We start from the raw sequence: 18,000 nt of genomic DNA on the forward strand, positions 1-18,000 counted from the left end.
AGAGTTAGTCCCTTGATATCCTTGGCCGAATTCTTGATGACGTAGAAAAAAATTGTTTGCTACCATTTTGTCTAATGTCATCTCATGTAATATTTGTGTGTATCTTGTGGACGCTTTTCTCATTCCACAAGTTACTTTTCCAATGGAGCTCTAACCATGTACGAAATGGCAAGCTTCCAAACATTTTACGGTCCAATTTTTTTAAGGTGTGGTGACTTTTTGATGAGTAACAAGTTGCAACCTATTTGAGCCTTAATGAGTACCTGTGGCGCCTGTGAAGCTTGAAATTTGGATTTTTCAACGTGGCGTCGCATTTTGAATAACCCACTTTTTCAGCCAAAATGGCAAGCCTATAGTCTTGGAAAGCTTTAGTTCATCCATTTTCAAGGTTACGCCGCACTTTGAATATTTCCCCTTTCCAGCCAAAACGGCCTTAGCAGAGCTTTACTTTTCCGGTTTTTAAAGGTTACGCCGCATTTCGAATCATTCACTTTCTCAGCAAAAATGGCCAGCCTATAGCCTTAAAATTGGGAAAGCGCCCGTTTTTCGGTTTTTCAATGTTGCTTCGCATTATGCATGATTCACTTTTTCATTCAACACAACATAGAAGCCTAAAATTAGAAAGATTCAGTTTTTTTTTTTCATTTTTCAGGGTAAAACCGCATTTTCAGTAACTCACTTTTCCGTCAACGTGGCAAGCCTACTATATAGAGGCTTGCCACGTTGCCAGCTGAAAAAGAAGGGTACGACATCGTACGCAGCACTACCAATGGGGTCTTTTAAAATGCATTGATGTTCTCGGAATTTCATTGACCAGATAATGGAGCATCAGAGGAACGATTGCAAGTTTTCCAAGCATCGTTTTCTCTGTATATCCAGGAGCTTCACAAACGAGTACGTGAAAAAATGAAAGACACTCCCTCCCCCCCCCCCCCCCTAATAAACAGAGTTTGCACACACGCCAAGGGCTTATGGTTACGTGCGAGTGAAACTTATACTTTCCTTGCATCTCCTCACTGGTCAATCTGCTGTGAGGCAACTGTGTAAACATATATTGCTAATCGATATCCTTTAGTACAAATTTTTTTCACAGCGACAGTCATGAGGTCAGAACACAGGTCACTTGCGACGCCGTAGTTGTCCGCCGCCCTAACCAGTCTAGAACAAAAAAAAAAAACTCGGTAACTAAAGAACACCAATAAGACGATAGAATTCCAACCCAGGTCCTTTGCGTGCCTGTCCAGTATTCTATCACTGAGCCACGCCAGTGCTTGTAACTTGTTTCTAAACTGGCCATAGGCAGACTTGATGTCGGGAAAGGAATAAGAAAGCGTTTTATAACGTCGAAGAAACATCCAGGTGTCACACAATACGAATTGCTCAACGACTGGGTCGTCTAATGCTCCAACTCATTGGAAAAGTTGTTCTTTACCACCCTTTAACTGTGCCGCATGCCCACTTCACGCATATTTCTTCATCGTCATCAGCCACTGCTTAAAAAAATGTGCACAAACTTTCCAACAAGTGTGTAGCGGATACCACGTACGCTTCTCCAAAGAACGACGAAAGATAGCATAGTGAATGCTCGCCTACTACACAAAGTGTATTATTGTTTAAGGCGCTGTGGGTACACAGCAGTGTGCTTGTAGCATCCCAAAGAGTGTTCAGAAAATGCTCTGAAAGACCGCTTTTCTAGCTTTAGGTGCGACTGTGCTGCGCGTTCCGTCCATGCCTGGCTTTTTTTTTTCTTTTTTAAACATGCCTAAAACGCTAAGTGTCAAAGAAAAATTAAAGCATATATGCATTATAGTCACTCCCACGTTCCCTCGCTGCCTAAGAATAATAAACCGGTGCTTTAGTAGCTGTAGCGAAACGCACGGCTGCCAGCGACCACAGCATTACGGCGCTACAAGGCAGCCGCCACCACCTTCTGCCCTGAGCAACATGGCCGCCGCGGCTTCACTTCGATACATTGGCGGCTATGCGGGACCGCCACTCTAGAAGTTTTAGTATAACCTTCTTGAGTACAGGAAAGCAATTGCAACCGTTTCGGCGGTAAAGTTCGCGATAGGGGTGGCCTTGGCCCAGCGGGTAGATCTGTCCACGCAGGCCAGCAGAGACTCTTTCATTGGCGAGGTAGCTGGCCAACGATGTCCAAGTGGCCAACATCAAAGCGAGGGGAGTGTTCCCAGTGTTGTCGAAGTGTGGCGTACGTTGTATCCTGGAGTGCTGCCAAAGAAACACTTTCACGTGGCCGGAGTCCGACGTCCCGATTAATGGATGGTCAGAAAAACTTTGCAGTCACCAATATTTGGGTGGCTCTGATCCCTTGATGTGAAATCGGGAGTTCAAACCGACACATAGTAGACAAGCCCAAGCATGTTCAAATAGGACCGCGTCTCCACTTGAAGCATGAAGGGTGCCGTCATTACTTGGGCAAATATGCAGCGCAGATAGTACACTGTAGCGCAGAGAAGGACACTTGCAAAACATCAGGCGAGACATTACAGCAGGGGTATCTTCCTATCAACAATTTACGCTTGAATTTGAGCACATTTGATCTCAAAGTATACATGATGCACTTATTCACAGTTTTCCCCAATGGTAACACATTTCATTGCTTCAATAAAAATACTGCGGTGGTTGTCTCACAAGTGTGGCTACTTTAGGCGACGTTTTGCTCCTGCGACCTGGCAACATTGCACAAGTGCATGAACCACGTGAATGCATCGCAACGAAAAGATACGCATGCGGATATAAACAGTCAAAACTGCCGCTGCCGTTTTCTGATAAGCACCGCGTCTTCTCTTTCTTTGGTATCAGAGGAAAACTCAAGCGTTTTATCAGTGCTCCTACTGTCCCTACTGCACCTACACATTGTAGCTAACGCGGTAGATGGGCGACGAACCATTCTGACGGATCCTCGTCCGCACGAGGATTGAGATTCTGCACTAGCGTTACGACAGCTTCAAAAATGCGGCAGGCATGGAGCCTCTACACGCGTGTGATGCACGACCACCCAGTGAAGACGCAGCTTATCACCACGGCTACCGTGATGCTGTCGGGCGACTTGATCGCCCAGAAAGTGCTCGAACGACGGACGGATATCGATGTGCCACGAGCGGCGAGGTATGAACTACGTTCTATTGGAATAGTTGGGAGTTTTACGACGCAAAAACCGCGATGTGACGCCGCAGTGGTGGGCTCCAGAAATTTCAACCTACTGGGATTCTTCAACCTGCACCTAAGTACCACCGACTCCACCGCAATGCGGCCGGAATACTGGGGAGCCTACATGAACGGCCGTTCATGTAGGCTCCCTACGGAATACGAGCCCACGGCGCCACCACAGCAGTCGAGTATGCTCTGGTGGCGTCGTTCCCCGAGTTTACTGTCTCCGAGTTGCCCCGTGCTCCCCAAGTTAAAGTCATGCGAGTGCCATAGGCACTCTCGATTCGAATCGAGCCTCGATGACGATCGAATTTCTCAATCGTGATTGATTCTTCCATCTTCGCCCTGCACAGTTGCAACAATCGCCATTTCTTTTAAGTTCTTTAATATTCTATACTCAAATGACAGCTTAAAAAGGTGTACATGGTGCATAATAACTTACACCTCTATCACACGAGAAATGTTAATGTTACTTGTACCCAATAGCGTTCACATTTAATGTAGTTAGCTAGCCGCCAAACAAGGTCATTTATTGCCATGTCTCGCGTGCGCCCTACAAAATTGGCTGTCCTTGCAAAAAATGGTTGGTGAAGGTTCGCGTAAACGTCACGAACAGGGAATACAAGTTCAAGACCTAACTGATTCTGTGTAGCAAGTATGGACGTTACATTGGCTAACGCTTGAACGTTCCACCCTTCGTTGCAAAGTCTCGTGACATATGTAAAATTTTTTTACAGCACCAATGAATCCTGCAGACCATTAACCGAGGAAAGTATAGGGGGCGTTGTTTGTTGTATTTGATGGTACAGTGATTGCAACCTAAATTGAAAGTAATTGAAGCGAACAGAAAAAGCACCCTTTCTATTGGTGGGATCTGAACCTGACCGTTGCTGTTAGTTTCATTGGTTGCACATAAAGTATAGGAGCCTCTCGAGTGATTCCCCTTTTTTTGCAGGTTTTTTGGCAATGTTGCTCAGACAAGAAGTAATGATACTGTTTGCTTAGTTAATCATATATTTCTTTCATTTCTTTGACAATTTCTGAACCTTTACAAAACCCTGCAGGTTCTTCGTCATGGGCGTGGCATTCGTTGGTCCCGCTCTCCGTGTCTGGTACCTTGCACTCGAACGCATCATCGGCAGCGGGGGCGGGCGAGCGATGGTCATCAAAAAGGTGTTCCTCGACCAAGCCGTGTTCACTCCGGTGTTCCTACCAAGCTTTCTGGTGACTCTCGGTGCGCTCCAGCAACGCTCGTGGGACAGCATTAAGGACACCTTGCGAGCCGACTACCTGCCCATCCTGAAGGCAAATTACATGCTCTGGCCCGCGGCACAGCTTATCAACTTTAGCTTGGTTCCTCTTAATTACCGAGTACCATTTGCAAGCTGTGTGGCACTCGTCTGGAACACTTACTTGGCTTGGAAGGCCAACAGGATGCAGCTGGCGTAACCGCAGCATCACCCTTGAAGTACACCGACTTGGTGGCTGACGGTCCAAGAATTATCTTGCGATTTCTACAAGTTCTCATCATCTAGATCAAAGCCAGTTCTCCTACATAAGCCGAGTTGACATGGTGTCACTGAAAATCATACATGATTTTTAAACACAGCCATTTATATTGCACTTTGCTGCATGTGCTTCGCTAAAGCTGCATTCACACGACAGGTGAAATCGTCGTACAAGCCTGCAGATTGCACACTATGTCGCCATACATCTGCCGTTCCCGCTTCGGTCCGTGCGGAGCGATTCGTGAAATGACGGAGGCCCAAATCACAGTTGGGATCCTCTGGGTAGCAATGCCGAAATCCTTTCTTGCAGTGTGAGTTCCGTCCTGCAGTGTGAGTGCTGGCTTCGAAAGGATTAGAATTTCGTCACATGCCATCCGACTGATTCGTGCGTGATCACATCCGTCATGTGAATACAGCCCTATGGGCAAATGGAAGTAGCTCTCTTGAGGCACACTTGCGACCACCACAACATTCGTGCCAAGAATTTTGTGCTGAGCAGCAGACTCTGTATTAGCTGTTTGTTTCAAATTGTGAGCGTGACGCTACAATTTTTCTAACGAACAGCTATAAGTATTTTGTTTCTTATTTAGTAGACAAAGACTGCCGAAACTACCCATGTCATGTAGACTTCAGAGTATTTAGCCATGCATTTTTGTGAGGTTGATTGCAATTTGCATACCCTTTACACACCATGTTGTATATTGCAACAAGAACATGTCGGAGTGAGTTTGAGCCAAATCGTGCATTACATGCACACTGTCGCGATGCAATGTGTTACGTTCTCGTATCGAATGCAAGCATTGCATTGTGGTTGCTTGTCGCAAAAGTGAGTCAGCCTACGGAGTCGGTTGCAGATGTGTCGACGCGGAGTGCCCCCCATGTAGTTATGTCTAAGTGTATCATAACTTGTGGCAAAAGTGCAATTACAAACATTACGTTAAATGTGTTGTGGTTCGGGCGAGTTGGTTTTCCATGAACTTAGCATGTATTAGCATGGCACATATGAAAAGAAAGAAAAAAGATGACACACACGTCAAGAAAGGTGGGCGCTACCATTTAGTGCCTACCTTTCTTGACATGTGTGTCATCTTTTTTCTTTCTTTTCATATGTGCTGCGCTGATACAAACTAAATTGCATCAAACTGTGTAACATGCATCTATGTTCGATATGGCATGCGCTACAGTTGATTCTGGATATATCGAACTCGAAGGGAATTGCAAAATAGTTCCATATATAGATAATTCCAAATACAAAATATGCATATTTAAGGCCTAAATTATGGCATTTCAGGCCTGGGAAATCGTTACACAAGTGCTCACATAACAGTTCACTTACAGTATAATGAAGAACGTGGAGTGAACTGCAAGTTACGGCAATTTATTTAGCATATAAACGGTTCTTAAATTTGTCTTGCTTCTTGCACGCCGTGAAGCTACAGCCCTCCTCATTATCACTGAAGCTTTCCAAATAAGCGAATTCAGCTCCTTCGGCCTCAACAGCGTTGAATGAGGCAAAATGCTTTGTAGCATGGCAAAAGGTTGGTTAGTAGCGGCAGTGATGACGTTGGCATATTCACAATCGCACAGGCACACTTCCGTGGCACCGGACATGGCAGCGATGATCTCTCCATCGATGCAGTCAGAAACAGCCACATCGTCAACTGCACCGGTAAGTCGCTCACTGTCCAAGATGGTGGCCAGAAACACTGATAAGTCACAAAATGCACCGAGGCACCAAAGGCCAACGGTCATGACGCACCCGAAGTCGTCACCTGGCCCGCAAGGAAAATTTACGACTGTGCTTTACTTGACGTCGCTTCAAGCACCAGTCATAATTTTTATCGCTATATGAGGGTAAATGTTCAGTTCAACTCCCGAATGAGTATTTATCAGGAACAAGGCGAGAAGTTCACAAGCCCAAAAAGGGGCAAAAGACAATGTCAAGTTTCCACAGTCGACATGTTGACGATATCAATGTCACTCCACTGCTTTCAGCTACTTTGATACAAAAAGCTAGAAAAAGCGTAGCCTCCGTGACGTGCGTTTTAAAACCGAGAACACCAAAAATACCCCACGAGGTTGCACATCTCAAAGGCCATGCTTTTTCAGGCTCGTGTGCCACTGTACGCCAACAAGCAAGGAATTGAATTTGAACATTGCAATGAGATTGCCGAGTAACTTCGCATTATCATTTGGTGTCATCGACAATCAGTTTTTGTGAAAAACACTATGCCCCTTTTAAGACCTGCAGATCGAACATCAAACATACTGGTCCATGCAACAAAGCAGATCAGCGCGATGAAATAATACCGCCTTTTCATCACCTGTCCACTCAAAAGGATTAAAGCTTGTTGGAACTTGGCTGTAAAGTGATCAATATTTGCTAGGAAAAATGCAAGTTCTGGCCCTTGGCACAATGTAGCATTCAATATAGCGGATGTCCCACTGTGCAAGAGTACGGTATACGGGTGCACCAGTCCCATGCTTTTGCATGGAAAATTCAAGCAGATTTCTCAACTGTTATATATATAGCCAATAATTCGATATATCCGAGTTTGATATATCCAGGAGTGACTGTATTCGGTTTCAAGCTCAGAAAGTCGGAGTACCTTTGCAGCATTGCTTGCTATGTATGTACGAAATGGAGTACGCGTTTCATTACTCTCGTACTGTTTCGGCCACCCCGTGGCACACATCATTGCTGTAGTGTGCAATAAGGAATTTTGGTGTTCCATCATGCCCAGCCATGATTACGATGCTCTGTCTTGCAGCAAAATAGATTGTGCCTATGAGATACCTTTCAGTTGAGAAACGTAGTGTTCGCCACTGGATCCTGAAGACACCTCAACTGCAGTGTGCCAAAATTATTGCATATCAAATCATATTGCATCGTACACTGTGTTTGCAGCAGTGCATCACAATCTTGTGGGCCATTCAGAGCTGCTCTGCTGCGTGTTAAGCTTAAAATAATATAGAATAGCTAAATAAATGATTCTGCTTTATTTTTGGACATGTCACGTTGTATTAAAGTCTCTACATTCATGAATTAGGCACCAGCACGTTTTCGTTGAAGGACAATATGTATTCCACAACGAGGTTCAGGTGTTTGGAAACAAACAGGACAATCGTGTCCTGATCAAACTAGTACCTATACGCACAGCTGACGTCGAAAGTTTAGACGCCATTGCACCTGAGAAAACTTTGAATTCCCTGGCAATATGTGTATGATTTTTTTTCGCTCAGTACAACGTCAGCCACGTTTGTGCAGAGTGCGCGAGCAGCCGGTTTTCGTATATTTTCGCTCTGCAGAGTGACACCTTGAGGCAGTTTCGGGCTCTGACTTGGTGTGTCAGGATTACGCAGGGCCTATATTATAGTGAGGCCGACTACATCTGAGCCCAAAACTACTTCAAGGTGTCGTCCTGTGAAGCAAAAACGATCTGCTCGCGTGCTCTTCACAAAAGTGGCTGCGACTGGACGTGGTTTGCATATCAAATCATATTGCATCGTACACTGTGTTTGAAGCAGCACTTCACAATCTTGGGAGCCATTCAAAGCTGGTATACTGTGTATTAAGCCCAAAGTAATATATAAAAGCTAAATAAATGATTCTGCTATATTTTTGAACATGTTACGTTGTATTATAGTCTGTACATTCATGAATTATATTTCTTTCTTTCTCTACTGTTGAATGACATAGTTTAGCTTATGCTTTATAGTAACAGGTCAGCAGCATGTTTATTGTAGATAGTAAAAAAAATCACTCTGTATGATTCAATCAAAGAATGTGTGCTGTGGCTAATTTATTTCCTTCAATAGGATCCTTCAAGTTCTACCAAATAATTTTACTGCACCCGATAAGAAATTTACTTTTTCGCTGTCCCATCATGGCGTTCTTATGCTCGGAACACAAGGCTGCATTTAAAGAGCCAGTAAACAACCCTGAAGTCCAAAAATTTTAACAAAAAGAAATATGCGCACTTTTGCTATGTGAACTTGCTGCCGCAAAAATGTTTCAAATGCCTGCTATAACTTACTAGATTCCCAGAGAAGGCAAATGCACAAACGGGAGACAGAAGGTTAGGTGGGCCGATGATATTAAATCTTCACAGGTATAACGTGGCAATAGAAAGCACAAGACTGGGGGTTGATTGGCGGATCATGGGAGAGGCCTTTGCCCTGCAGTGGGCGTAGTCAGGCTGATGATGATGACGCTATAAAGAAGTTACATGGGTTGGAATAAACGTTCCAGCCTGTTTCTAAATTTTGCGCGGTCACTCACCACCCTTCTTTGCCACAAGAATTGGACGAAGTAGCCCGTCGTCGCATCTCGGCCCACTTCGACAACGTGACACGACGTCCGTGATACATCATCAGCGCGCAACCAACGACCGAGCAGGGCTTCCCCCGCATGAGCATGTCTCATAGTGGCGTGGGCAAGAAATGCACTTTTATCCTCGCGGTAAAATAGTGAAATGCCTCCTCATCTCGGAGGCTTTCATTCCGGCAGTGCTGCTTCTCCCGGAGTCTTGGGCTCCACAGAACGGCCAAGAGAAGCACAGAAAAATTAAAATATGGACCGGGCACCTGAAAGTGCTTCGCCCGGGGCCAAGCCTTCATTTTGTACTGTAAAAAACCAATCGACGAGCTAAGTCACGCGTAACCTTGCCTATGGGCGAGCTTTCGCCAGATTGTCCAAACGGGGGGGATTGGTCAGGCGAGGGAAAAAGGCGCGGGATTGTTTTCTGAAATGGAGGGTCTGTGCCACGTGCAACACTGTAATATTCGGCAAATGTGATCGCTGCGGTCTTCTGTACGAATTGACGAGCTTGTTTGGGAGGTGTAAAAAACAAGTTGAAGCCTGCTTGCTGGCCCTTTAGGCAAAACATGAATCTGCATTACAAATGCTACTTCATACTCCTGTCTGCCAGTATTTACATCACTCACATCCAGTCCAATATAACTTACATCAAGTTTCGCTTTTATGTGTTCATCACAATATCAATGATTCAAGCTTAGAATGCTCCAACATACCATTATGCTATTTTACTTTACCTACGTAAGTTTTTATCAGCGTAAGTGCAAAATGCACCCAAAGTCTTGAAAGAAATCTTTGAAAGCACCACTCCGATACCTTGTTAAGCTTTCCGCCTAGTCGTTGTTGGCTGTGCACACTTGCAGCTATGTAGAAACATAAGGACACTGCTTCTATGATGTTTCATCACACAAAAAACACAGCATATCCACGAGGTGAATGATGACAAGAGGAGTGAAGCGGACGGCCGAAGGACACACGGACGGACGGACTGACTGACACACACTTCGCCCCACTCATCATCATTCACTCAGTGGATATGCTGTGACACCTTTCTTTATTGACATGCAATGCAACTGGCTACTATAACGACACGAGACATACGACACACGGGGTAGGGAGCTTCGCTTCTAAAATATTATCTCACACATGCACTATGGATTAGCTGCATTAGATAATGAATGTCACGGCGAGGCATGCACAGCACAGGCGTGGAGCAAGCTTGAAAGCATGTGTGAGGTGTCCCAACAAACAGGATGAAGCAGAGTAACACAAGAATTAGAGTTGGAATCCGAAACCGGCAACGTCTAGCTTCCTGGTATTTTATCCGCTATGTCTCATTGGTGTGCCATTTTACATGCGGACACACACGCATCACAATGATTAGTCACCAACTCGCTTGCCAAACTTGGCAGAAAGCTCAATAGTGTGAAAGCTGTGCGCACAACAGTACACAGTGATGCGGTCATAGTGTCCTGTGTTGTGCTTATTGATAGGCTAAGTTGCAATACGAGCACTGTGTCGTGGGATCATTAGATGAAGGCAACACAAAGTGCTAGGCTAACTAAAATTTCAGTTGAGCAGTATGCTTCGCCCTCATTTGAGGTTCCTGCCGATTACCACTGGTACAGAGCAAAACGCAGAAAAAGTGCCTTCCCACCCTCGCCCTGTGACTACATCTGTTAAGCATAGCTTGTGTAAAAGGGACCACAAGAATGAGTACCCTAAATGAGTACCTAATGTTTATAAAACGCTCTAAAAACCATTTCATTAGAAACATGGATGGGCATTTCTTAATTTTTTGCAGATCTCTCGCTGCCATATCGTATTTCGGTCCGGCATTAAGTAAGCACCCCCTACCAAATCCGGTCGGATTATCCTTCACCGTTGGAGGGGGGGGGGCACTTGGTCAGAATTTCGCAGAAGCGATACAGTCATTATTTTAGTGCTTAATGCAGAACATAGAGCAACAAGATAAACCCAGTGTAAGTGTGCCTGTACAGGATAGGTGAGCTTTAAATGAGACACACAGTCATGGGAAGTCAACTGTACGAGCACAAGCACCAAAGGCGGATCGCATTAGTGTTGAATGCACCTTAGTGATAAGTGAATGAATCATCACTGAAGTGGATCCTTAATCAGTGGACATGCATTTCTGTGCAACACAAGGTTCGCACACTGGGAAGGGGTCGTATAGACGGTTTTCCGCAGCGGAAATCGGATGCTGCTATGTTTGAACACGTGATCTAATGGCCTTCTCCTTTGCACTTCCCATTCAGCGTCGCCTAAGGCCGGCCGATTCGCTGCCGATACTCCCGGGAAGGCCTGCAAAGCGCGCGCAGTGGTTACGTCTTTATGTCTCAGCCACGCTTTGTGCACCCGACCACAGCACAAACTTCTCTTTTACGTCTCATCATTGTTCAGCATACTCTCACATCGTCGCCAGGCAGCGCACAGGGCTCAGGAAAGTGCTGACGAGACATATTTTCTTGCAAAGCTCACCCCTGTCGGCGCTGCACCCTTCTCGCCATAGGCTGCCAAGAAAAAGCCATGGTGCGGCGGTGCGGCGGCACCATCTAGTTTTAATTAGACAATCCAGTTACTGAAAATCGTCTATAGTATAGGCACCTGACTGAGGACCATGTTAGTGCAGGAAGTTAGCAAATTAATCACATGACAACAAAACAGGAAGCATGCGCAAGCCTCTTTAAACGATTCCCAATTTCCCTATCTCGTGGAAGTTGACAGGACTTTATTCCAGCCAAGTTCTCGATTTCATTGCCCGGGCTAAACGGCTGCTGTTCTTGGCTGCGCTTCCTGTGCCTTTGTATTGATTTAAATGCTTTAAACAACCACTGGTTGTCTGTCCTATGCATTATTTGGCTCAATCAGGTACATTTTTTTTTGCCTATTGTCAATCAGAATATTAGCCATTTTGTTTTTCAATCTGTTCTGCTGTCTTCCTTCTGATCTCTTCATGTTACACCTATTATTTTCCATTTCATGCACACTATGTGATCTTTAACGTTTTCACTGGAGTTCATTTGATGTCGTCCAAGTCTCAGTCCTATACGTTAGTACTGGATAAAATCAAGCAAAATTCGAATGTGACCACCACTTTTGGTAATTTTGAATGAAAACAAATGCTCCTTGAACTAATTACCTTCTAACTATGAACCTGCTTCATTCACTTGTAATGTTGTTGCTGCTTTAGGACAGATAAAGTAGACTTGTTTTCACAGTATGTCCACATTAAGCTAGGAAAGGAGCTGCTGCATTCAATGTTGTATTGTCACATGCTGAGACCGTGTCACACATCAACGTTGCACGAAAACAGATAATGTTGCAATCAATGTGATTTGTTGCACGATGTGACCGCATCACACATCGTTTCACGAAAACAGATAATATCGTCAGGGTGTCACTGACAAAGTTCCAAACAACATATTTAAGCAGATTGGCAAGCATACAACAAAGTTTTTAGTCACAACCTTATACACATAGTTACGACAAAGCAAGGCTAGTAAGTTTATCATTAAGCGAGAATGCAGAAATGAGTCTTTTATTATGGTCCCAAGCACACAACACACACTTTTAATGTCCTATGCATGCACACAGTTAAGTAATCCACACTGACATCCATGATTGGGGAGGTGATGAAACGGAGATGTGTCGAGTTGATTGCGCACAGGTGTATCATGAGTCAAACTTTTCCAAGCAGTAAGCGGTGCCGTTCTCTTCGTACTGCTTCTTGGTCACAATGAGCTTGTTCATTTCGGGGTCTTGGAAGGCCATGACGCCTCCGTGCCACGCATATGTGATGGGGCTGCAATCAACAAAAACTCCTCTGAAATTGTCTAAGCGATACGGTTCATGCTAATATCATCATCTTGAATGAGCTGCATGCTTCGAGGGTACAGGGTCCAAGACCAAATATGCATCGGATGTCAAGGGTTTGATATTCTCCACACTTGGACAGTTTGATACTCGTCAGAGGGTTTCGGGGGCCAAATTCTCTATACTTCAGAGATTAAGTTTTTTTTATTGCCATGCCAATTATATGACCACTCTCAGCTGGATTTTGCTGTTGGCGTTGCCGTCACTCGCCGTATATGTATACGTATCTATATACATGATAAGGTGAGAAATTAAATAATTTAGAAAGACTCCAGCGCATATAATCGAAAGTGGACCTCTGAATTGTGAGTGCGAGGCGTTCGCCACTGAGCCACGAAGGAACACTTCCTTCAACATTCAAACGGCAAGCTATCTATATCTACCACTTACCGCTGCTGACGGGCATCTCTGAGGAAACTACCATGCTTTCAGCGTTACCAGCAAGAAGAGGCAATGAGCGCGCGTCGCCACATCGTCACTGCACGGCGGCGTGGACTCTCATGTCCCACGCGTACTTTGCCCCGCAAAGAGGGGACAAGGTGGACCTTACATGTGCGCTTTTCTCACGGTGGGGACAGTCGTGCGTCTTGGCTGGCCTTAGGCTTTCAACAGAACGATTCTCTTGTAGTTATCGGGCGCACAATGGTCACTGCAATCGTTGTACAGTCTCCGTTTTCGAAAAGGGCGCGCTTTTCAGATACAGCAAACTAACAACTGAGACGGTTATTCGCGTTCATCTGTACCTGTGAGTACATTTCGTGCGTCATTTGCGCACGAGAAGCGCAGGGCACAATTCGATCTGCTTGCCATTCTGCGCACAACTATCGCGTTCGACGACATTTGCAGCAAAGCACGCAGGCGCACTGCCAATTTTTTAAAAGGAGACCAAGAAGACAGTTTTTCTCGCATTATTAAATATTGGAATACCAATATCACCATGCTTGCTGCAAAAAGACATTTAACGAGACTCGCTCACTGGATTTCATGCCGACCGGTTGTGCCCCCAGGATCTCCGACGACAGCGCAGCTCTGGCCGACTGGGCTCGCCCTGCGCCATCTCCTGACGCCGACGAGAGCTTTCACCGAGTGGTGCGCCGTCCTCGGACTCCTGCGACCGCGTCCAACTTTCCTATCTCCTCTTTACTTCCGTCATTTTCTGTCGTTCGCTGTTCCTGCACCTCGCACTCTCCTTCCTCTCTACTACCTCTTTACCTTTTAATCCTATCCTTTTAATCCCTCCTTTACCCCAACCCCTCGTGAGCTACTCTTGAGGTGTCCTCCTCTGAGAGGACAGTTACGGGGCTCACTTTTCTCTTTTCATTTAAAAGGCATAGAGAACTGCATGGCAATGCCACCTTCAAATTTCCGCATCAATTACTATGACGTCACCAATTTCGATGGCATCTACTACAGAATGCGTTGGTCCTAACCAGTAAAAAGTAAGTACATTTCACTCTGAGAGTGGCAGGGACTTGTCGTAGCAAGTTTCAGAAAATTTTTTTTAGCCGCTGCCACCTAATTACGAAAAATACACTTTGAAATTCATTGCGTTGCACACAAGGTCATTTCGGTGTGAAATTTGAAAATGAGACTTTCATCTTGGTTTTATTCCCCATTAATAAACCTGTCATGATGAATTAACATCATTACAGTTCTCTGAGTACAACTGATCAATCTATACACATTCATTGTTTCGTTTTAGGGTACCTTTAACGTGGCACTGATTATACAAAATTGCTTATGCGCATTGCTTGCACTGAAACAGAGCCACGATAGAAGGGAAGCGAATCAGTGCCATGATACTTAAAAGCACAACACAGTTCCTGCTTAAAAGAGTACCGACATGAAGTTTTAAACATTTCTGAGTACTTTATCTACATAAAAACACATGGTATCGAGAACCTTACACACACTGTCATAGTGTTTGGGAATGCAGTGAATATATTTTTAATGTTGTTACCTAAACAAAGTAATCGCGGTTTCCGTATCGAGCGGGCGGCTTCACCACGACGCATCATTAGAAGTCTGCATCCCAGGAAGACTGCAACTCGCAACGTACCAGCAACAGCCATCAGTTTGTTATCAGTTACACATGGTTCATGAAAACGGTGATGAGTGAATTTTGATCCAGTGGCTCTGACTGTGATGTAAGCTGCATGCAAGATGCAGACTTCGTAAAGCCGGTAACCTGTCTTGACTTCTGGTGATGTCCATTGCAGTGGGGTTGGCAAGCAGATTGGCAGAGCAAAATATTTCATACGCGTTTTCTGGATCCACCTTGTGAAGAGCGTTCATAGCACCCAGCGTGAAAACGAATGATGTCCCTTTTAGGGCACCTCAAAATCATGTCGGCACTCATTTAAGCTACCGTGGCTGGTTGCACTGAAATTACTCTTTCAGACACACCCCAAGATAAACTGCCGAGATGAGCCAAATTTATGCCAAAATATTTTGAAGCACTTCGTATTCTATCGAAACAAAAATAATACACTAACCTCATTGTAACAAAGTTACATCTTGCACAAAAATAGGTTTTTTATATCCAAAAATTTTTTATAAAGGTATATTCCTAACACTACATATACAGTCAAACCTGCTTATAAGGAACCTCCATATAATGAATTCCTCTATATAACGAAGTTTTTTGATTCCCCGCCGTTCCATAAAAGCATATATATTTGCGACCTGTATGTAACAAAGTAACACTGGGAGATAACCTTGATATATAACGAGTTTTCCCCAACGACAATCTACAAATTTTGCTCCGTATTTTTGCATTTTGGTACGATCATGCATTATCCGCGGCTGCCTCGCCGCTAAACGGCGGCGGCACGCACGATGCGCAAAACGGCGGCGGCACGCACGATGCACCAGGCGAGAAAGCGTGAGGCGGGCAGGCGGGCCTTCACCCCACGAGCCGGCGTTGCCACCGTTCTCGCCGTCACGGGTGCTTGCACAGGTGTGCAGCCTCCCTTTACTGCAAACAAAAACAAAAAAAAAACTACTTTTGCGTGTTGCCACTGCCACGCTTTTAGTTAGCGTCACATAGTGGGGCCGCGCCACATAAGGAGGCCGCTTTACCAAATAGTTTTCCACGGTGCCTGTGTCGCTAGTCGTTTTTGTCGCCATGCGCATGTGCATCGTTTCACTGCGCCTGCATGGTGTGGCCCCCGACGACGTTCAGCTTTGCTTTTTTTTATTACGTTACCAATTATATGGTCAGTCTCAACTGGTTTTTTTGTCGTCGCCACCGCCATTCATCGCATGTGTATACCTATCTATATATATGAAAGCTCAAGAAAGAAAAAAAAAAAAAAGCCGCCCGCGCTCCGCACCCAGCTTGTCACAATGCGTCGACGCGTGCTTATCTCATGTGTACTTTGTCCCGTGAATGGGGGGTTTTCTTACAGGAAGAGAATCGTCCTATTCTTGGTGTGCGAAGGATGGGCAACTCCCCCTCGGTAATCATCACGTTTGTTGACGACCACGTGCCGAGATGGATGATCTGTTTTGGGACGCCGATGAAATGTTTCGTCTACAAGAAGAGATATGAAGTGTGCTATAGGTGTGGTGAACTGGGATATCGATCTGACGTGTGTGACAGCCTGCACGCAAAATGCAGAGGTTGTGGGACGACCTCCCCATCCAAGGACCATGAATGTACACCGAGGTGCCGCCTGTGCGGCAAGGAGCACGTAACCGGAGACAAAAGGTGCAAAGAACTTTTCCGGACACCTTATATAGTGATAGAAGCGGCAGTGGGAAATGAAGCTTGAAGAAGCTCAGGAGCCGGAGGAAGGACGCAATGCCGAAGCGGACACGCAGCGGCATAGCAGGACAGACGGTGTTCAGGGTCATTTGAGGCGTAAATCCAAGCATCGCAGTAGATCGAAAGGGCGCTCGGAATTCTTCCTCTGATTGCCACCGCTAGAGAACCAGGGAGTTTCTCACAAGGCACCCCATGATAGTGGTGATTTCGCCTCAGAGAAGTCGATATCCACTGGACCACAGGTGGCTTGAGTAACTAAGGTCTTCGAGGATGCTAATACAGAGATGATCGACGCTCTTAAAGAGCAGAACAGAATATTACAGGAGCAAAATGCAGAATTTCGCAAACAGCTTGACGAGATTAAGGCACAACTAAACAGTGAACCAGGGCAGGCGCTGGAAACACCTCGGGTAGAAAACCAACCGCCTTTACAGAAGAAGAGGGCTAAAGAAACAGAAGTTTAAGAAAACCACCGAACGAGAATTGAAACCCTTGAGGTGGGAAGAAAGTCATTAAAAGGTATGCTTCAAGCTGTACTGGAACATATGAAACAAGTAGTCAACACTATTGAGCAAATTAAGGCTGAATTTGCTAGCAGGGACTGACAGATAGAATGGCTATGCCAAGCACTCAAGCTCAAACATGATGGCTCTGCGCCCCTACAATAATACGATTTGGCAGTGGAATTCTAGGTGTTTCTCATGCAAACGTGTGATTTTACAATCTTTTCTTACTAACGCCAATTGACCGGAGGTTATTGCGATCCAGGAGTGTGAGAAAAACGCTAAATTAGCTGGTTACAAATCTTATGCCGGGTCGGGTAATGATACCCAAGTTCCCCCCTTTGTGAAGAGTAAAATTAAAACATAGGAGCATGAGACGGGTAACTCGCAGATCGATCATGTTTTAGTCGAACTCGTGCCTCGCAAGCGCAAAGACAAGAGCCTTTTTATCCGGAATGTGTATAATTCCCCCAAGCAGCACGAAATCAACTATGGTGATCTTTTCACAAAAACAAAGGTTATTTCAGCAAACGGTCTGCTTTTGATTTTGGCAACTTTAATGCACATCATACGGCATGGGGTTATAAATTCACCCAGCTTAAGGCAGAAATTTGTGAAACAAAATTTAACAACATGAGCTGATCCTTATTACGGACCCAATGCAGCCAACGAGGAAAGGAAATAACGTATCTGAAGACACGACGCTAGATCATCTTACCCTGGTAAGCAGTGCCACCACCGCTATGTGGTGCAATACCGGGGAAGACCTAGGTAGTGATCATAGAATTTTAGAGATTATAGTTGACAATGGCCCGTTGGTGCTCAATAAAAGAAAAG

General features: G+C 45.1%; 2 protein-coding genes across 3 annotated transcripts in view; one reads left to right on the forward strand and one right to left on the reverse strand.

Moving 5' to 3' along the window:
- Window positions 1-2,831: 2,831 nt before the first annotated feature.
- On the forward strand, window positions 2,832-4,730 carry LOC119164419 (mitochondrial inner membrane protein Mpv17). Its single transcript, XM_037416609.2, has 2 exons — window positions 2,832-3,129; window positions 4,236-4,730. The coding sequence occupies exons 1-2, from the start codon at window positions 2,975-2,977 to the stop codon at window positions 4,618-4,620; spliced, it is 540 nt and encodes a 179-aa protein (XP_037272506.2). The 5' UTR covers window positions 2,832-2,974; the 3' UTR covers window positions 4,621-4,730.
- A 7,810-nt stretch (window positions 4,731-12,540) lies between these two features.
- Window positions 12,541-18,000, reverse strand: part of Arp6 (Actin-related protein 6) — a 45,832-nt gene continuing 40,372 nt past the window's right edge. For both annotated transcript variants that reach the window (XM_037416610.2, XM_075871701.1), the window contains exon 11: window positions 12,541-12,820. In XM_037416610.2, the coding sequence (XP_037272507.2) occupies window positions 12,691-12,820 (130 nt within the window). In that variant the 3' untranslated portion in view covers window positions 12,541-12,690. The remainder of the gene's footprint in view (window positions 12,821-18,000) is intronic.

The sequence above is a fragment of the Rhipicephalus microplus genome, chromosome 8 (genome assembly GCF_043290135.1).
Source record: "Rhipicephalus microplus isolate Deutch F79 chromosome 8, USDA_Rmic, whole genome shotgun sequence".
Classification (NCBI taxonomy): Eukaryota; Metazoa; Arthropoda; class Arachnida; order Ixodida; family Ixodidae; genus Rhipicephalus; species Rhipicephalus microplus.

Coding starts and splice junctions, on each gene's coding strand:
- LOC119164419 (XM_037416609.2), top strand. CDS start 2,975: ATGCGGCAGGCATGGAGCCTCTACACGCGTGTGATGCACGACCACCCA. Junction 3,130..4,235: donor GATGTGCCACGAGCGGCGAG/GTATGAACTACG, acceptor AAAACCCTGCAG/GTTCTTCGTCATGGGCGTGG.